Below are 21949 nucleotides of genomic sequence, written 5' to 3' on the forward strand. Positions count from 1 at the left end.
CGATCCCTGCTGCAAAGTCCTTTCTGAGGTCTTGTGTTCAGTCTCCAGGACAAGGAATCCACTCAACGGTTATTTGGCTGCAGTCCCTGAAGTTCTCCTGCAATCTCTTCTTCATTGCTGAGGTACTGTGTTGGCTTGGGTATATACTTACCATAAGCCTTTTGGGATTTCTGTGTAGTCCTGGGGTGTTTTCTGTGATTGGGAGGTCCCTCATCCAGTCACCCAGTCCCACTGCTAGAATTCTGCTAGGGTGTCTTCTGTGAAGCCCCTGGACCCTCTTCTAACTCACCTGTTTGCCCAGTTTTCCTAAGGAACTCTGACCTTTGCTACTAAAGAACTTATTATAACACTGCCTGTTGGTCACTAGCCCTAGTGACCCCCGCCCGCCCCTTCTTCCATTGAGAACACTCATGCTCCAAGAATAAGGGAAAGACTTTGAAGGGATTGGGACTTCGGCCTAGAAAAGAAATCAAGTGTTTTACTTACTTGTAAACAGTTGGTTGGTAACTGTAATTCTAAGAGTGAACAGTTACAAAAGTTCTTACTGATCTTGAATGTGTGATGCACTATTCTTAAAAGTATGGTTAACATCTTTTCTTCCTTAGCCACTGTTTTGCCAGCCTAATAGAAAGTAGATGTGTAGGTATTTTACCCTCCTATGATTAGGTTGTGCCTCTTTACAAAAGTAATGTGTTGGTTTCACCAGATTATTCCTGTAGTGTAATTGTATGTGTGTCCTCCAACTGTTGGTATCACCAGGTTAGTCCTGTAAGGATAACTGTATGAGTGTCCCCCAACTGGGTCTTGCTTCCCCTGACTTTCTGCTAGTCTGTCCTTATGTCTATTTCGCGTTTTTTTTTACCACAGATATTTCAATGAAAACACTCATTGAATTTTTTTTATTTTTGGGGGGTTCCACCCCAAACTCTCATCCACTCATATTTTTTATATGATCCCGAACACCCACACCCCAAATATATATTATTCCAACCCCCCTAAAAATGTGATGTATTTTTCGTTAAAAAACATGTGGTAAAAAACTCAGCAAAAAAAATCCCACAATGAAAGGACGTTATACCAAACATTCTAGTCGCAAGAAATGACATTAGGTTTCATCCTAATATTTCAGTGTTTCTATTGTGTTTTTGGTACATCCCATGATGAAATGACATAGAACCAGAATGTTTATGGTGTGCTGAAGTGGTAATACCTACTGTTCATACTGTTTCTTTGCTTCTCCCCAGCTGTTCACTTTATTACAAGCCATTAAAGATTTAGCAAATGCCTTCGTTCCCAGTGGGAAGCTCGTCAAGTTTGTGGATGAAGACCTCGTAAGTATCCGATTTTTCTCATTCCCAATATAAATTATCATCTTTTTGCTGTCCTTGATGTATGTTGTCCCTTTTAAACCTTCTCCACCTGGTATTCTTCACTCAAACAATGCTCTTATGTAAAGGCACCTCACCTTACGGTTCCTCAGCTGTTATTGCATACTTTGTAAGCCATTTCTATTCGACATTGCACTCTGTTATTCAATAAATACAGATATGTCCTATACCATACTCGGGTAATTAATATGCTTTCCTGCGGGCTAGTTTGTATTTGGTAATTGGTAAAAGACCTCTGCCTGACTTTGGGAACCCGCAGTGAGATAATGAAAGGAGCCCGGTGCAATCCGGAGCTAGTGAGTAGGTGAGCCTGCCACGCTTAAAACTCCCTAGCGGACAGAGCAAGCAGGATATTCCTGGGGTGAGCCCCTTCCCCTTGGGGGTCCCGGAATCCAAAGGTAAAGAGGTTATTACACCCCGCTTGAAAGCAGAGTCCTAAATGTTTATTGGTTATATGGGGAGATGCAGGGCCCTTTAAAAGTGAATGGCTTGGTTTCTGACCCCACTCTGTTAATGTCTATCCCTGAAGAGCAGAATCAGTGGTGTCTCCTCCCCCGTTCCAGGGAGGAACATGAGAACTGAAGTCCATGTGGAGAGGAGACGAACCAGCCTGAGGGTGCAAAACAGACACCTGCGCTGGAGCGCAGATGAGGTCTGATCCTAGAGGTAGGGCCACGCGGACAGTGTGGTAGGTGGAGGATACCCAGAGTCCGCATAACACAGTCGATCCCAGGACGGTGGAGAGCGAGAGACTGAGCTGCTACAGACCCTGCAGATACCAGCGTTCTGCAGCTGCAACGCCGAAGTCCTGTCTGTTGCAGATAGTAGGAACCGAAGTGGAAGACCTGAGCACGAGGACCTCAACTCAGAGGTTCAGCAGCAAACGGAGAAGCCGCCTCTCCCGATGAGCACCAGCAACGAGGACCAAGTACGCAGCTGACACAGAGGTGGGAGGAGGGTGGTGATGCACTGAAATACCCCACAAGAGGGTGAGACTAACACGAAATCTAGATCGCATGAGGGGCCAAATAGCCCACAGCGGGCTGGGCCACTAGAGGCGCCACGAAGGGATAAGGGCAATATGAAAGCCAGACGACTGCAGAGCCCGAATTGCCCAGGCCTGGGTGAGCAACAAAATGCTACACGTGGGGGTGAGAGTGATAGGAAAGCCAGACAGCCTGAGCAGCCAGAGAGCCCACGCCTGGCTGAGGAACAAGGAACCCACAGAAGGGTGTGAACAGTGGAAGAGCCGAGACAGGCAGAAGAGCCAGATGGCCCACACTGTGTTAAGAGATCCAATAACCCATGAGAGACTGAAACACCCTGGAGGGGTGAGCAAGAAATTGATTCTAAACTTAAGTCCAGGGCCTATTATACTAAACAAGAAGCTGGTTTACAGGACCAGTTACTTGTGAAGAACCTGGGGAATGTGCCTTTTCTTCCCAGGAGGGAGCCACCCACTTTGAGACCAGGGAGGTGAGCCTGCTCAGCAAACCCCCCCCCCCCCACCTCCGTTAGGGTTTTGGGAAAGCGGGAACTCACTGGGAGTGACTCTAGGGGGACAAGGACTCAGATTCATGTCTGGAGCTCACTATGAAGAATTCTCTGTCTACCTATATGGGAATAGAAATGACTGATGTTGTTTGAAGTTGATCCACATTCAAAACACAACAACATTACTTCCCTTATGTTGGCTCAAGGTAATGCTGGAATCTTCACAAACACAGCAGCTGATGGAGAACAACATGCCCCATTTAGTACAGCAGTGAGCCTAAGAGACATGGAACCTTGAATTCAGCAAGAAGAGTCCTATGCAGAGGCAAGCCTCTGATGTGAGAACGCCCTGGATGGGCGGAGCTGTGCTACACTGCAGAAACTAGCTGTGGCATGGAGGAACCAAGAGACGAGAGAGAGAGATGCTGGGAGGTCAGCATTAGGAAGGGCGATGCTGCCGAGAAGGAGGGCACACGTTCTAACCTGTGATATCTGCCAAAAACATCACAGCCACTCCATATCGCCTACCCCATTACAACCCCTACCAATCATTGAGGTGCCATTTTCCCTGCATCACCATAGACCTAGTAGGCTCATTTGAAACCTCCAATTGTTTACTACGCTACTCGGCAGTGCTCCAGGTAAGATTTGGAAGGCAGATTTTTTAAAGCTGGGAGTAAAGTGATTTTTTTAGGGAGTAAACATGTAAGTCCAATTCCCAATGAGAGTATTTTATAAGCATGTAAAAATATGATTTAACTGAAAAATGGAAAATGTTTTTGTAATTATTTATTTGCACCTAGTTATTTGTGCATATTAAAAGATAGATGTTTACTTCTTTCAATCAGGCAGTTAAAATACTTTCTTCCTGTAGTACGACATGCAATACTGGTCCAAACCTATCCATGGAGCAGTGAGGGTGAACGCAGGGGTGCAAGATTCTGCTCGTCTCTTTCCTGGTTTTTGTTGGGAGTATTTTGACTCTATTTTAATTTTTGTGAACTATTTGCTAATTTTTAGTACATCCCTTATCTGTAGGGCTGCCACTCGGTATCCTGAAAATTCCCTTTCAGGAATAACAGATTTTAAAACCCCTACTTCCCTTTCCCTGAGTCGGATTTCCAAAGGAAATCCTCGCGGACCAAGGATCCACCTTTATGTCGAGGATTATGCAAGTGGCCATACATAATACCTTGCATACCTCAGTGTACCATCCCAGATGGATGGCTTTGTGGAAGGGTTCAATCAAACCTTGAAAAGAATAATCCACTGTGCGACGTAGGTGTTTGGTGGCGAAGGGGCAGCGGCGGAGATTGCGAGTGCGGACGATACTCCATCCATCTGCATCCGTTGGGTAAGAAGGTGCAGGGAGAGGGAGTAGCACTGCTGCACTCCACGCAACTCCCTGACCTTGCGCGTCTGACCCCATCTCCCTGTTGTACCCCCACCCCCACAACACTTCCCCCTGCCTTGCGTGTACCCCCCCACTGCCCGTCTCCACGTGCACTTTCCCCCTACAACCCAGGCTCCATTTTGCCCGGCCTTACGAATCCTTCCACTCTCTGCCAGTCTCCTTGTGTGCTTTCTTCATAATTCTTGGGTCCTTTCTCCCCTCTCTTCCTTCCCCCTCCAAGCACCCCCCCTAGTTGTGACTATTTATTCTATATTTGTTGTATTGTTTGCATTCTCTTCTTATTCCTTTGGTCGCCCAGGGTTACTAGTGTTTTGTGTATTGTGTACTGCATTGCATTCCCCATTACTCTCTATTGAGACTATTGTATTGGATATCTGTGCATTGTTTGCATTCTCTTCTTGCTCCTCTAGGTCCCCCAGGGTTACTAGTGTTCTGTGTATTTCTGTACAGTGTTGTATTTCCAGTGCTTTAAGTGGGGTAAGAAATTGAGGGGGGGCCCTCGTTTGGGGGCGTGGCTTCCATTGTGGGAGTGGCCTAAAAGTGCACAAATCATAGTAAGGTGCGCAAACAAATATATAAATGTATTTGAGCATTTATATATTTGTTTGCGTACTACTATGGTTTGTGACTTTTCAAGCCTTCTTTTATATACATAGCAATGTTACATATTTCTATGTTTATAAAAGGTGGCTTGTAAGTGCACAAAGCATAGTAAATTACGCACACTTGTGTGCTTACCTTACTATGGTCTGTGTACTTTTAAAGCTGCCTTTTATAAACATAGACATTTGTAACATATGTCTATGTTTATAAAAGACGGCTTGAAAAGTAGGCATCTTTTATAAAGCGTTGAGGACGGACAAAACCCAAGGTGGCTTTGTCCGTCGACAAAGCTTTATAAAAGATGCCTTGAATTGTGTACGATTCAAGCAGTCTGTTATAAACATAGACATATTTCTACGTTTATAAAAGATGGCTTAAACTTACACAGTTGAAGGCATCTTTTATAAAGCCTTGCCAAAGGAGAAAGGCGCCTCGGGTACAGTGATCTCTGCTCAGAGCACTGACCCCGAGGCGTCTTTCACTCTCTGCGAACCTGCGGGCTCCGTGATCTAATCTACATATTAGATCATGGAGCCCGCGGGTTCGCTGAGGGTCAGTGACCTGGCGAGGGAAAACTAAAGGACTCTAGCTTCCTCTGATGGCCCCTCAGATGAGGGGTCATCAGAGAAAGTTACAGTGACTGACGGAAGTGCCAGCCAGGCACAGCAACGGTGTGCCTGGCTGGCACTTCTGTCAGCTTGCCTGACGTTAAAGTGGTGGGCGCATCTCCCGTCGCGGCTGCGGCCGCGGCGGGATAATGCGTCCTGCCATGGCGTGATGAGGTCGGGGGGCCCCGGCAGGGCCCCGGCTCAGCCCCACTTTTTGGAGACTGCCGGGGCCCGGCCCCGGCAGGCCCCGGCCCACTTAAAGCACTGTGTATTTCCCCTCTCACTCTCGTGTCCCCCCCAGTGGTCTCTATTGTATTATTGCACTGTCTCCTTCTCTTTAGGCCCCCCCCACCTCTAACTGCGATCATCGTGGTTTCGGTTCTGTGCTCACTGTACCCGTCTTCCTGCTTGTGCCTTCCCCTGTGTGTGACCCTCACCCCCTCCTGCTTGGGCTGCCTTCTCTTTGCGCTCCGCCTCGTACCCCTCCATGGTGCTCTCAGTCTCCCCTATCTTCTCTAACTGCTATTCTATCTCCTATCTTATCCCTCTCACTAGGTCTGGTAGGAAGAAGCTCAAAAAGGAAATACTGGTCCCCAACACGGGCTTCCCTATCGCTGATGGTTACGCCAGTGCTTCTGCCAGCCAGAACCTCACGACATCCTCTTTGTAGTTCCCTCTCCAGGACTAAGGACCCCCCTCCCCCATATGGTCTCTGTTCTCTCTCCTTTTTCCTCCTCTCCCGTTAATGGTGGCACTCGGTGGGAGGTCCTCTTGGCCCCTTTCCACTCCTCCAAGACCATCATTAATGTCTATCTGAATGCCACCCTCTTGGTCCAGGGCCCTCAGCCCAATCTACTCCTTTTCAATACACTTCCTGTGTCTCATCAACTTCCTTTCTTCTCCTGCTACTCCTAGCTATACCTTTCTGGCTCATTTGCCACCTTCCTCTTCCGCCACCTCTCTGGCACCCTCCTCAGCTTCTCTGCCTCCTCCTTCCTCCGGCACCTCTCTGGCACACTCTTCTTCCTCTCTGACTACTCTATCACCTTCTTCCTCGACTGCCCACTCTTGGGGACCTATAACACCTCTGTAGGGCATACCTCATGCCTGTACTCCACCACAGAAGTCTTTCAAATGTAGCAATCTGCTCCACGTCACTACCCTTAACTCTCGCTCTGCTGTCAAAGACATCTGCCGACTGCTCGAAGACCTTCATCTGGATGTCCTCAGTCTTACGGCTAGCTGTGTCACGAGTTTTGACACTCTGCTCCCTGACGGCTACAAGATCCTCTCCGAACCCAGACCCAACTGTCCAGGAGGTGGGGTAGCCCAGAGTGGATCTCTGCTTCTGTCATTCGTATGCAGACTCTTCTTGCTCCTCTAGATCTGCCACAGTTACTAGTGTTCTATGAATTTATTTACAGTATTGCATTTCCCCTCACTCTCGTGCCCCCCCAGTGGTCTCTATTGTATTATTGCACTGTCTCCTTCTCTTTAGACCCCCCCAACTGTGATCATAGTGGTTTTGGTTCTCTGTGCTCACTGTACCCGTCTCCTCTATTTCTCCCCTCTCCCCTGTCCCCTCTTCGCTCTTGCCCTTCCCTCTTCCCTCTTCGCTCTCGCTCTTCGCTCTTACTGTACTGTTGTACATCCATGATGTGACATACCTAACTCCTAGAGATACATTTGAAATAATAGAGGTAACAACGTGCTCTGCTCTAAATCTTTATCTTAATAGAGGTAACCATTTGTTCCCCTCAACAGCCTCGCTTGAGTACATGCTTTTATTGTGTAGACAGTCACAATGTAGATTTCTTGATTTTCTTTTTGGTAAACCTATTTACAAACTTGTTGAACGATTGTATAATTTTGAAAAAGGAGTACCAATGTAAGCATGCAAAATGAAATTTAAGCCAGTAGATGTCTAATGATACTTAGGATAGTGTCCAGACCTGCACGTGAAATAGTTGTTTTTGAATCTTTACTGAATTAGCAAAATTTCCACAATTATAGTAACTTTGTTTTCTGGAATTTATTTCTTGGATTGATATTTTGAATATATATACCCCTGAAGAAGAGATGTTTTTCTCGAAACGCGTTGGGCTAATTTTGAAAAATAAAACAACATATGAAGAAGTCAAAGAAAGTTGTCTTGATGCTCGTCATTAAGAAATCATAAATGTACTGTCTACCTAACTATTGAAACAGATTGTTGGACTGAACAGATCTCACCTATAGGGTGAACACAAGCCATATTTTAACTGTTTGGCTACTTTAGAGGAGCCTGTGATAGTGTGCAGGGTATGGGAGTTCCTTCATTGAGGAACTTATTCTGTTTCTATGTATTTCACAACCCATATGCCAGGGTTGGCTGTTATCTCCCCGCACCTTAAACACATTAAAAAGCAGTTTCTGTTTTCCAGATAAACCTACTTAAATTGGATGAACTATTAAACCTAGGAGTGCATGGTGAAAAAAACTGCAATGTTTCTAGACAAGTCATACTATGAAAGTCTTGTCAAAGCAGGTGCTCCCCTGCTTCTCCAGAACCATCAAGGACCACATCGACACCCTCGCTCGAGCCTTGGCCAATTTCTGCAATCACTCTTTGGCAACTGGAACCTTCCCTTCTCCCCTAAAACACTCCCTTGAACACCCCCTCCTCAAGAAGATCCTTCCTCTCTGGCAAACTACCACCCGATCTCGATCATTCCATTCCCAGCAAACTCTTGGAAAAGCTGGCCATCTCCCAGCTTACTCTCCATACTGAATCTGTTGGTTGTCTCCATGACCACCAGTCTGGCTTCAGAGCAACCAGAAGCATGGAAACTGCTCTCCTTAACACCAGTGAAGACTTTTTCTCTAATCTCAACTCAAACCTTCCTTTTGTCCTCATTCTCCTTAATCTATCCTCTGCTTTCGATATGGTCAACCACGCCATCCTGATTGATTGTCTCCATGACAACCTGGGCATCACGGGCCAGGCCCTAGCATGGTTGACCTCCGATCGACCTCCCAGGTCCAACTTGGGTCCTTTCTCTCTCCCACCTTTCGCTCTACGTGTGGTATTCCCCAGGCTTCTAACCCCTCACACTGGCTCTTCAACCATTACTTGGCTCCTCTGGCCCACCTCATCTCTACCTTCTGTTCTAACTTTCAGTGTTATGCAGATGGCACTCTGCTCTCCTTCAGGCTTCCCTCAGCCTCCTGCTGTCTTGCTCATACCTGACTATCAGCGATTCAGGAATGGTGTACCTCGAACAATCTCTGCCTCAATGCCAGTAAGACTGAGATCCTTCTCTTTGGGACCTCTGCTCACCCTAGGCCCTCTACCCGCACCTTCCTGTGAGGCGAAGAAACTTTGACTCCACCCTCTCCTTCTCTCCACACATTTGACATCTCGAAGTCACACTACCAGCTGTACTTTCTCAGAGGTATTCTTCCTTTTCTCACTTTCCCCCAGAGCCCTGGTTCTCTCTGGGCTGGACCACTGCAACAGCCTTTTCAAAATCTGCCCAGGTATTGTATCTCTCCAGCCCTGAAATCTCTCCACTGGCTCCCGGTGGCTGCAAGGATCAAGTTCAAGACCCTCTGCATCGTCCAAATGCATAGCTCTCAACCATTTATGTTGCAAAAGCGGGTGAAAACACCCGATTTTACTTTTGGCGGGTGAGCGGCCCATTGAAATGAATGGGCGTGCATGAGGTTTGGCGGGTGAGTCCGCTGTTTACAAGGCGGGTGACACCCACCAAAAGCGTGTGAGTTGGGAGCTATGCAAATGGCTTTCTGCGGCTGGGGACCACACTACATCCAACTCTGTCCTCGGCTGGGGCCTCCCTCTGGAACAGCCTCCCTGCCTCAAACTTGAGCAGGACCACCTAAGGTTCCGGAAGCAACACAAGACCTTCCTTTTCGCTTTTGCTTTCTTTCTCTCGCTCCTGTCTGATGGGCTAACTGGTTACCCGGCCATCCACTGAACCTCATGATCAACAGGCTTCAGCATGACCAGTAGCCCCTTGCACTGCCTCCGGCGCTTCCCACCCACTTAGGGACTGTATATGCAACCTTACAGTCCCCTGCTTCTCTGCACTTATATGAGCCACCACCCTGGCAGCACTTACCGCGTCTTGTCACTGCACTCTCCCCCCCCCCCCCCCAATCCCCCTCTATGGCACTTCTTTTCCCTCCCCTTGAACTTGCACAATCTGAATGAAACGAGGCATAGTAAGATGGTTTGTTTGTCCTCCTTCTGTCTACCCTATCTGGTTTTGTCACGCCTAGAAACACTTGTGCACAGGAGCGTTATAAATGACTTCTCATATCAAAAGCTGATAGAGACTGGTGGCTATAATTAGGATGTCATGATTCCCTGGGACCCCTTTGCCATTAGGAAAACGCCACTGGCATCCCTAGGATATTCCTCTTTTGAATTGATGTATGGAAGGGAACCTCAAGATGTACTTGACATGCTTAAAGAGACATGGGAGGAAAGGGAAGAGGATACCCTACCCGTCTCGCAAATAGCCCAGAAACTTAAAATCCATATGGCTTCTGTTCGGGAAATCGTGAAACATCATTTAGATAAAGCTCAAGAACATCAGAAGGCCCTTCATGACAAACAAGCTGTAGCCAGATATTTCTCTATAGGTGAATCCATCTTGGCTCTCCTCCCCACTGCAGAGAATAAAATGGTGTCCAAATGGTATGGTCCCTACAAAAGTTTGGAAAAAAGGTTCCCCTGAACTATGTAGTCGCCCACCAAATGGACGTCAGAAGACGCAAATATACCTTATTAATTTGTTAAAGGAGTGGAAGGTGGACACACTGCAGGAAACTACCGTGACCATGGCCACACTCCTTACAGATCAGGAATTGGAGACACAGCTAATGCCTAGCAACGTACAACCCTAGACTTCCATGACTTCTTGAAACAATTCCTGAGGTCTTTTCTGAAGAACTAGGTAGAATTGGTAACTTTTTCTACTAATCCGGACACCAGCTGGACAAATGCTAAACTTGAAACTTTACTTGATCTCAGGGTCAAGAAGGAAAATCCTAGAGACTGAGCTTGAGGAAATGCTCAAGGCCGACATCACTGAGAGCCCCTGATCTTCCCCCATTGTTTTAGTGGCATAACCGGACCTGGAGGTTCTGTATTGGTTTATGAAAATTGAACTCCATTTCTACGTTTAACAATTACCTCATGCCACGAATCGTTGAACATATTGAAAAGGTAGGTTCATCCAAGTACATCTCCACTCTAGATTTGACAAGGTAATATTGGCAGGCACCCCTAAATCCATCCGATAGGAACAAGACTGCCTTCTCCACACCACAGGGGCTTTTTCACTACAAAGTACTTCCTTAAACAGAGCACACGCTACTTTCCAGAGATTAATGGACAGAGTTCTAAGACCTTACTCTAACTTTTCTGGGGCCTATTGGAATTATATTGTCATTCATAGTAAAACCTGGCCGAACACATGCATAATCTCTGTGATTTTACAGGCCCTCAGAAAAGCCGGCTCAAAGGCGAACCCAAAGAAATTCCACCTGGCCCGGTCGACCGCAAATTACCTTGGGTATTTCATGGGAAATGGCCTGATATAACCCCAAACCGAACAAGTTAAGGCTGTACAGCAAACCCCCGTACCCAAGACCAAAAGGGACCTCTGAGTATTCCTGGGATTAACAGGATATGATTGATGGTTCATCCCCAACTAGTCCACCTTAGCCGCCAATCTCACAGACAGGCTGAAAAATGCTCGACTCCAAAACTCATCTGGGGGAAAGATGATCAGAGAAGCTTTAAAGGACAAACAGGTTTTATATCAAGAACCCATATGGAAAATGCCAGACTTTAACCAGGAGTTTATACTCTAGAATGATGCCTCAAAGGTCTGCTTGGTGGCCTTATTATTGTCCCATGAACATGATGGTATTGAACACCTCATATTGTATAACAGCCGTAAGTTGTTCCCTCAAGGCTTCCAGTTCCACTGTAGCATATGCCCGGTCTTAACTATCAAATGGGAAATACTGTACTGCCAGTACTACTTAACATGAAGGAAACTATGGCTAGTGATTTTATCGCTCACCCCTGACCTGGCTGAGTCTATGAATGATTCCAATGCTCGGCGTTATGAAATGGTTCTAGTGGAAAATTGAAAAGGGAAAGAACAGGGAAATATGGACCTTCTTAAGTCACTTTGCTTCCTTCTACCATTTCAGCGGGAGCCTCTCGCGTAACAGGAGGGGTATGTGACGAATCCCAGGATATTGTCACTGCTTCCATGGGGGTGGCCCCTTTCCATGAGGCCAGGGAGGTGAGGCCACTACCCGATATTCCCCTTGGGGGTGGGACTCCACAGGAGGATCTCTTGGGGGGTGGGGGGGGAGGAAACTTCATGGGACTGGTGACGAAGGTCCTGTGAGAACGCGATATGCCCGCCAATCACCTGACCCTAGACCCCCTTTTTATGACCTCAATAACAGTCCCTTCCCTCATAGAGTTATGAGATATTGCTACCCTAGCATGTACTGGAACGAGGAAGATTAGGAGGTATCCAAGTGAAGATCCACTTCCTAGTACTGTGACGAGGAGGCACTTCATTGACCCACAAGGACCCCGAAAGATCAGTACTGTGACGAGGGAGAAGCGCGGCTGCATGCAGATCACTTTTGAGAACCACAAGGAACAGTCTAGTGGTTGCTGGTTTCCGATTGGTCTATCTAGAGTAGAAATAGAGGAGAGAAACCAGGAAGTGTTGTCATGCCTTCCCTGGAGAATCAGGTAACAGGAATCCTGTGCTGGCAGAGAAGGGGCTGTGGACCACTGCACTAGCCAGCGAGAGGTGGAACCCTTGATCCCTAGAAGCCTGTGGGGAACTGAAGGAAGCTGGAGTCTCCCTCACTATGGGAACCAAGAAGACCTTTGTGTGGCAGCAGTGTGCAAGGGACTAAGGAAAATGGGAGACTCCTTCACTGGAAGAGATCAGCTGGCGAGCTGCTAAGAGAAGACCGGGGACGCAGCAGAAGCTTACAGGTGTTGCCAAGGACCAGAACCCTTGCTAACTAAGTGCAAACGTACGCAGAGGGGGACCAGGAGGGTGCAAGGAGACTCCAGAGGCTGCGGGTGGGAGGGGTGAAAACGCACCCCAAAGAGACTTTCTAAACATAGTCCTACTATTTAATACAAACATATTGTGACAAACTAAGACATTTAACAACATATTTTTCATACGATAGAAGCTAAGCTTATGTTTCACTCATGTGGGGTTAGTATTTAATAGTGCCTTCAATGCAATCAACATATCTGATTCAAATTCAAAATTTGTATGTAGTGTTTTTCATGGGTGACTTCTCCACAACCAAAGATAGTTTTTGTGTCTAGTGGGAACCAAGTTTGTGTCACTATTCCCTTTCTAGTCCACAGTCTGTTTTGGTAGATTATGGTTGCAGAACATAGCTAAAGTTTGTTGCTTAGATGTTTTTTTTTTCCGGTGGAAGCGTCGACACAGGGTGTTTCGGCCCTTTTGGTAATGGTGCATACATCCAGGCGACCATACCACTTGTTGTTCATCGGGACAGACGTGGTTCAAAGCACCAGATTGATCAATATTCTAGACCTTTGTTTTGTGTATGGATTTCTGGCGGTTGCTTAGATCCTGCGGACAATTCTATTCCAAACAGTGAATAAATCCTAATGGCTGTTGAAATGTGCTCTGGTATTGACTTCTAGAGCAGCCTAAACAAACGGGTTACTTGACAAGGTTCTGTCCTCCGGTGCTGCTATCTGTGCAGTCTCACAGTGTAAAAGAAGTAGAAAACCCTGATTCCACTAAAGTGAACTACACGTCCCAGAATCCCACAGGTACTGGAATGAAGAGGGCTGAAGAGGCATGTAGAAAGGAAGGACAGGCAATTAACCATAAGGGCCTGTGCTTGCAAACAATTAACCCACTTAAGAAGCATAAAAGGCTGCAGCAGGAGGGGGGGGGGGGGGAAGTAGCATGGAGCTGGAGAAGGAGATGGACGGCTGGTAGTAGTAACAGAAGGAGAAGAGCACAAGGCTGACAGTTCACGAGGAAGTGTGTTCACTTGAGGGACGCGGGGTAAGAGGAAAGCAGATTTCACCTGCAAGTCCTGAGAGAGTCCTGTGTTCGCAACCCCTGTTTTGTCATGGCTGCACTTAGAGAGACGTGCCGAGGTTGAAAGTCCTCCCAGGGGCGCCTAGTGGCTGTGACTACAGAGCCGTAACCATGGTGCAACTCGAGGCCCGTGTACAGAAGCAAGCTGGGGGACAGAGGGGAGCAGGAGACTCTCTGTGGTTAAGGCTGGACTGAATACACTTGTGCTGCCGAAGGGTCTGGGTCCCAAGAGTGTCTAACATAGTAGCAGAAGCTAATGAAGTCTGTACGTGGAAGCAGCCCGCAAACGCAGTGTTCCCTGGAGCCAGTGAATGAAGCTCCTTATGCAGGTTCACTTTAAATCCCTTTCCAGTAACTTTTACTAGCTCTATAATAACTCACATGTGAGTAGAATTGGTTAGTCGTTATGAAGAGTCCTATTAACAATGAAAATGTATACCACACACTTCTAATGCAAGTCGAACTGCTCACGTATAAAAAAGATTTCATTTTCCATTGTTGAACTGTTTGAACGTTACCGAAATAGTTGCATGTCTCCACTTAAGAAGGATAACTATTTCCATATCACTCGGAAACCTAAAGCTGACTTTCACAAAGTGTTACAAGGTATATATCATCAAGGAGAGGTTGCGTGCAAACTATTGTGATTCTCGACTGGAGCCAGAGAATAACTCTGTGTTAATAAAGGGGAATACAATTCTTTATGGGTCTTCAAAGTTAACAATCCTCTTTAATGAGTGGTCACAGGCACCTGCATCTGTTTCTAGTTGGGAGATGAATCCTTGTAACATCCAGAACAAGTTTTCAATACATGTAGAAGTGTTTGAACTGACGAAAAAGAACAAGCATTGTCCAAGCCAGTAGGTGAATCCGTTCTATGGTGAAACCATCCCTGTTAAGATCTATTCATCCACATACTGAAGTTGTTAAAGTTTTTGAAAGTCCAGCTTCCTCTGATAAGTGTGACATTGCTATCCAAATCTGGTAGTGTGGCAATTTAGCTTCAGGAACCATGAATGTGTGAATGAAGCTGAGAAAGGGAACTTGGTGCTTGTAAGACGATTAAGACCATTATCTGTGCTGCTGAGACTGTTAAGTTGAAAGAGGAGCAGTCTGGAAGCAGAAGCAGTTTAAAGTGGTGATAATAGGACAGACAGAAGATGAAAAGAGGCTGCCCTTTTCTTACACCTTAGAAAAGAAGAGTGCCTTGACTACCTGTGGAGGTCGAAGAGCCTTGTCTTTAAAACACCGTCCAATTCTAAAGCATCAAAGTGGAGTAGAACTTCTAGAGCTGTGGTTGTGTATAATACTGTCAGTGCATCTTACCCTGAAGTTTGTTTAAGTAGTAGACCTACTGTGGAACAAAGGGAGCCTGTACCCATGGTAATGGTAGTAGAAGGGGGTTGTCAAGACGAAAGCAACAACATATGAAGAAGCATCCTGACAATTATACCAAAGACACTATAGAAGTCAGAATTACAGAGGAAGTGGTTAAAGCAGAAGTTGTTTCTTTCTTCTTTGAACCATGGCAAGCCATTCCTGGAAGGAGGTTAGACAAGATTACCATTGGTGCTGCTTTCTTGGCTGGAATTAGAAGGTGGAACCCTTCTACAGAAAGCTACAGAACTGATACCATCGGATTTATGATTGTGAACTTCTAGTTCATTTGAACTTACGAGAACTGGTTCAAGACTTTACTTTTTCTGTGGAACATTTGGAAGAAATTGACTTTGAGCAATCCAGGGGAAGAGATCTATCGGGGACAGGTGAAAGTATTCCTAATCACTGGTTGTTGGTTATTTTATTAGTTATGTTATTTATGTTTACTTTGAATGTGTTTTTGTTTAGTGTGAGGGCCAGTTTTGTTGATGCTAGGAGTAACCCCCTTAGACTTTAGATTAAGTAGGGAACTCTCTGGTAGAGTAGGTTTAGTAAGATTGGTTTGTAATTTTTACCTTCTTAATAACATGTTTAATTTGGATAAAAATACAAGCATTGGTCCACCTCTCATTACTGACCCCTCACTAGAGCCAGGGGATGAGAAACCTCTTGGCATTACAAATACTGTGACCAGGGGAAGAGAGTCCTCCCCGCCACCCCCCTCCTGGCATTGCCTAGAGATCTTTTTGTTGGAAATTACTTTTGATTGAACCTGGAACTTTGTGTTGGCCTTTTTGAGGAGAACTAAGCCATTTGCAGGCAACTTTCCCATGTACAATTGGACATTGTCCAGAGGAAGGGGGGGGGGGGGGAGTCCTTCTGGACCAGGAAGTCCCTTTATCCCTTTCTTATTAGTTACAAGTGTGAGGGTTGGAAATAGGCATTTTGACAGAGGACGGTAGACTATTTTGTTTTCAACTGGACATCCTGACTGCGTCCTTAGTCTTTTTGTTGAGGTAGGACAACCCCTCTTGCTCATGGGGACAAGTAGGGTTTTCCTTATTTTCTTTAGAAGTCTTTATCAAGCAAAATGCCACTACTGGGTCAGCGTCCTACTTCTGCACCGTTACAGGTATTTGGGGAATTTGTCTTCCCAGGGGGAAGCAGCCCCATTTGAGGGTAGGAAGGTGAGCCTGCTCAGCAAAACCCTCTCTAGGGGTTTGGGAAAGCAGGACCTCACTTGGAGTGACTCACCTCTAGGGAATAAGGACTCCCATTTCTATGCGGAACTCCCTATAAAGAATATCCTGTCTGCCTAAATGGGAATAGAAATGACTGATGTGCTTTCAGTTGATCTGCATTCAAAACACACAAACAATACTTCCCTAATGTTGGCTGAAATCTTCACAAACTCGGCAGCTGATGGAGAACAACACATCCATTTTAAGTACGTCAGCGAGAATAAAGCGACTAGGAACCTGAATGCAGAGAGAACAATCCTATGCAGAGGTGAGTTTGCAGTGTCATTGAGGAAGCAAGAGAGACGCCGGGAGGCTGACATTGGAAAGGGCGATACTGCAGAGATGGAAGGAAGACCTTCCGAACAGACCCCGAGACTAGCGGGCAATGGAGGAACGAATCCTCTGCTCTTCAGAGCAAGGACTGCTGAGTGTGCCATGACCGGCAGGATACAGGAAGCACATTTTTTTGAGATGCTGGCGCCGAAGAGGGGGGTGAATGGCCATGTCTCTGCTGAGACCCCACTCTACTGGGGCAGCAAAGGTACCAGGGTTGCCCATGGTGGAGGGAGGTGAGCAGTACAAAGCGAGGAGAGAAAAAATGTCAAGAAGGCTTACAGGGGAACCTTAGAAATCCGAATGATGAAGATTGACAGTGGTCATAGGTGCAGCCACAAAAGTTGAACAAGTCGGAGAGCCTGAGGGGTCTGGAGAGCCATAGGGAATTAAGGGACATTTTTCAACCTGTGAGTGGAAGGGAACCTGCAGGGTTCAACCAGTCTGTCCAAGATCTAAAACTAGTGGAAGGGAAATACCCAAGTTGGTTGGGGAAGGACTGAAGCATTTAATTTGTATAAAGATTTACAGCTTTTCTTGAGGAGCCTAAAGAGAGAGCTGAAAATGTTTCTTTGGTGAAATGTGACCAATACCCAGAGAGAGATCCAAATAACATTGGCTGGACGAAGCCGGAACTAAGAGGCTATTGTTCTGGCTGATATTTATGTTGTCGTTTCCTAAAGTGGTTGGGCCAGATAGTAAATGGGGTTTTGGACTGATGGCTCGTTTTGTTTTGACATGCAGCAAGCACCTTTAGTTTAGTTGATAGGTAGGGGAAATCCCTCTTCGCGATAGGGACAGACATTTTTCCATTTAATTTAAATAAACGCCCTTCAAGTGAAGTCCTCGAGTCGGACTTCTTCTGGTTCGCCACATACTCCATTCGAGGAACAAACTCTTTAAACTGACTGACTCTTAAAACTGGAGTCCCCTACTCTAGAAAAGCAGAAAGGATAAAGGACGCGTTTGAACTGTACTGGCAGGCCAAGGCCTGAAAGAGTGAACCAAAGACACAAATGTGTGGCAGTCAGGAATCTGCCACCACAAGCCAAGAAAGGGGGTTGGAGTAATATTCTCCTAGGCAAAGTTTGTTTCTTTTTTTATTAGTGGTAGAGTTAAATACTAGGGTAGATTATGTTCTGACAGAGGACTGAGTTTTTTGTAAGACATCCTGATGAGCACCAGTTAGTTATTTTTTGAAGCTTGGGGAAACCCATTATAGTTCCATGGATAGGTGAGACATTCTAACACATCTAGGTTTGAACAATGTCTTCTTGACCGTCTCCTATATCTGACTCGCCACAACTGATAGTGTGGAGAAGACCTTCAGGGAGTTAAAGCGCTCAGTTTTCCAACCGCTGCCCTTCATAATACCAGACGTTGATATACCCTTTAAACTACAGACTGATGCTTCCTTAATCTTTTTAGGAGTTTACCTCCCAGAAAGTCATAGCCAAATTTTGCAACCAAACTTATTTTCTGAAAATTACATCTGAGGGAGAAAAATTATGCATTTGGTGAGCTGGCATGCCTAGCAATCTGGTGGGCTAAAGGCTACATGAAATATTATCACACCATCTGTAAATTCACCCTACTGCCCATTCCTGCTCTCCTCTCCTGGTTGTCTAAAGTCAAAGATACCAATGTCTAAGTGATGCGATGGTTTCTGGCCTTACAGCCATACACATTTTCGGGAATCCACTGATCGGCAGGGAAGCAATTGACGCAGACTACCTGAGCTGCTACCCTTTGAGGCCCCAAGCAAAGCTCCCAAGGAAGAGGGCGAGATCTGTAAATAAGCCCTCTCCCTGACACTGGGAACCCACAGTGAAGTGGTGAAAGGGGTCAGATGCTACCCGCAGCTATTGGTTGCTGGTTGCAGGGGAGGGATTAGAGAGGGTTTGGTAGACTCCCGACCCACATGCTGAGTGATTGGGGAGACCCACATGCAAGCAGCCAGTAGTGGCAAGGCTTCCAGAGGCAGACAAACTCCATATCTGATAAAGGCCACACAAGAATCCACAATGGGTGCTGGCCCTCATGTTTCTTCTGGCCACCCCTCTTCAACCACATGACAACTTACCCCTACGTGTCTCTCTAGGTACCACCCAATGGAGGGGTGGCCTTCCTATGTACGGCAGATCAGTCTGGTACTGTGGGGGGTGTTTAAAAAAGTAGAATAATGAGGAGGCGGGTAGAATAGGTACACCTGCTAGCAAGGGAAAACGGGAAGGTTTCGGTGGGCCTGGTCAATCCAGGGCAGAACTTGGAGGGGGGAGTAGGTATGAGAATGTGTTTGTGCGCGTCACACCACAGCACCTTGATCTCTCCATGTACTCCAGTATATCCCACTACCATAGCTACAATCAGTCGGCTCATGGCATTTTTAGTCAATGTTTTATTGTAGGACCTGTAGTTTCACTATTACCATATAGATACAGACTTGAATCTTATGCAGATTGCTATTGTTAAAATAAAAACAAATGGCTTATTCTTATTCCAATATACTATCGCTGAATAAAAATACTTGGCATGTCAACAGGAGATCAGAAGAAAAATTTGATTAAACGCAATAAAAGCCATCCTGGTAAAAATATGCAGATAGCAGTGCATGAATAGGAGCCGACTCCATCATCTCGTGCCTTCTACAACTTGGCCTTGTTAATTTAAATAGTTGCTTCTTTAATCAAAAACAACATTATTCCCTTATACAATTCTTAACTGGATTCAGTACGATACAAAGGCAGAAGTACCTAAAACAAAAGGGAACTTTTGTCTTCAGCATTCTTCAACCATTCCCTTTTTTCTGTTCTGCCATTCTTCAGGGCAGACATCCTGAATGATAAGACTTCTGTGGCGAGAATATTTAAGTAGTTTACATACAGAACTCCACTTTTAATATAGTGGATGATCAGAAAGGTCCATAGATTCTCCTCTCTGGCACCAGGCTCTCTTTGGCGAGAATCATTATGAACATTCTATGTGTAGGGTGATCAGAAAGGTCCACAGATTCTCATTCCTTGCCCTGGAAAACTGTTTGGCCGGGAATTATTGTAGATTAATTACTTTTTGAAGTATCTCTTGCAGTCCACGATTCAAGTTGCAACAATCAATAATTCTGATGTTGGCAGCAGGTCTCGTTTTCCAGTCTTCCAAAGGTTATCTGAAGCTGTAAGGGGGGGGGGGGCACTGCTGTGTATTTCTTTCAGAGTAGATGAATTGCCTTCAATCCAATGCTGTATTGTCTCAATATTTGCCAGCCGAATGTTCAGGCCTTCAAGTCTATATTTCAACGTTGTAATTTTAGAATTTCCCTAATTACACAGTAAAGGTAATGCGCTTTTTCACTCCTTTTGCAAGGGCAAACATTTTGTTGGATTGAGAATCCAGACATGAACACAGAATTCCTAAAAAAAGCCGATATGTGAATTCATTACTGCAACCACTTAATAGGTTTGCGTGGGGCAGACTGAAAGACTAACCCAACTCTGTGTGCACCAGCTGATACTGTGCCTCTCAAATTGTGGGGAGAGTGTGCAGGATTGGTCAGTCTAGGGATCCTGTAGTGCAAGTATGAACTCTTTCCACCAGTCCCAGCATGGAGCCCTATATTCCATCTCCAAAACGGCCCAGTTTTTCTTTTATATATGTTAAACTTACTCCAGGGGCCACGCACCTTCTTGCAGCAGCCCATCTTTGTGTTACTTTGAACTTCTCCCTAACATGTCAAGGGTTTCCCCGGGGTGATATTAGCAATAGATTCCTCCCCTCAATTGGCTCCTATTAGGGCAGATACTCCCTGATAAAGACCCTCTCTAAATCTGGCCAACTTTTCTGCGCTCAGCACGTGAGGGACCATATTTGAAAGGTAAGCATGCATCTCCTATGTTAAATGCTTAAACTTGGGCAGCCCATGTGTTTTACAGCACCAGAATACGGATTTTTTCCAATAACACAACACACATATTAATGGTGGACAGCTACTCTAAAAATAGAATGGTTGACTAACCAAAACCATGAGTTCTAATGACTACTTTAAAACTTAGTCCAGATGTTAAAATCCATGGGCAATTCGAAAGGAAACCCCACTTACAGTTAGGGTTGTAATCCTAATCCTTGTTGTTAATACATTTCTAGAAAAAAAGTCTTCTGTAATTACAACCGCTATGACATTTTTTCATAATTGCCACAGGTCTATATTTGCAATTACAGGTGTCATTGAGGTTGGCCAGCGAACAGTGGTGTTGCTGAATTGAGGTTATGGAAGGGTCTGGGTTGTAGAAGCACAAAAAGTATATTTCAAGCACGTGTGCTCAGGTGGTTTTAACTACTTGCAGAATCCTGACCGCTGGTGTCCTTCTGCATTAGTCTTTCCCATGCCACGCGTCTTGTGACCTATAAGTGGGTCAAAGCTTGTGTGTAAAGCATCGCGAAATTCTGTAGAAATGTACGTCATAGTGATTTTTGTTTTCCTTTTTGTTGCAGCCTCTTTTAGTTGCCACTCTCCCCTACCCTTTCGGTGAAGAAATGAAAGGCATTGCTGATGTCTCTGGAATTCCGTTAGGTAACGTCCACAATCAATAAGTTTAATAAAAGCACATTCATTTTAGATTAATATCTGTTCTAGTAGTTGTACTATTTTGTGATGGTCTTCAGTTGGGTGAGGATTATTGCTCCTTTGCTTTGGGGCAATGGACGTTGCTGATCAACATAAATTCATGAATTTCTTTCTTTCAAATCAAATTGCCGTGTATCCTAGCAACGTTTGCTGTTCAAGGTAGTATTTTTCAAAAAGCCTTCTAGCTTCTGCATCCTAAGCAAACTCTTCCTTTCTGCTTCACAAGATGACGCTGAAAAACAAAACTGACTTGTGGGCATCAAATGCAAAGGTGCTCTTTCATTACCAATGTTCAGGGATCCAAAAGAATATGCAACCGGCTCTCCGTCTTCTCCTACAATAATCCCTCCCTCCCGATAACCTTTTCAGCAGCATCTTTCACCTTCTCCCCTTCATGTACCTATTGGTCACATCCCTCTTTTATAACCTATTCCTCTTGTAGATCACTTCCAAGAAAAGACTAGCCACTCTTGCATTGCACCCAATTTGTCCATGGGGCTAACTGATATACCTCTATCGGTTATATTCGGGCCAAAGTGTTTCGTCCATTCTGACGCCTTTTCACAATCAACAATGCTTTTTTACATAGCCCTGCTCGAATGCATCCCAATTTTGTTACCTTCCCTGGGTTTTCAATGATCCTTCAAAGTGTTGGTCACTGAGCTCCAGTCCTTCCTGCCGGGCATCTCTCTCCTGGGCAGGATTATGTCCAATATGTGG

General features: G+C 45.6%; 1 protein-coding gene across 1 annotated transcript in view; it reads left to right on the top strand.

Annotated features, from left to right (window-relative positions):
- Positions 1–21949, top strand: part of ASAH1 (N-acylsphingosine amidohydrolase 1) — a 521915-nt gene that overhangs the window by 146232 nt on the left and 353734 nt on the right. Inside the window, exons 4-5 of the mRNA XM_069631558.1 lie at positions 1245–1331; positions 21097–21175. Coding sequence (XP_069487659.1) covers positions 1245–1331; positions 21097–21175 — 166 coding nt within the window. The remainder of the gene's footprint in view (positions 1–1244; positions 1332–21096; positions 21176–21949) is intronic.

Source organism: Ambystoma mexicanum, chromosome 6q, assembly GCF_040938575.1.
Source record: "Ambystoma mexicanum isolate Mex_15411 chromosome 6q, UKY_AmexF1_1, whole genome shotgun sequence".
Taxonomy (NCBI): domain Eukaryota; kingdom Metazoa; phylum Chordata; class Amphibia; order Caudata; family Ambystomatidae; genus Ambystoma; species Ambystoma mexicanum.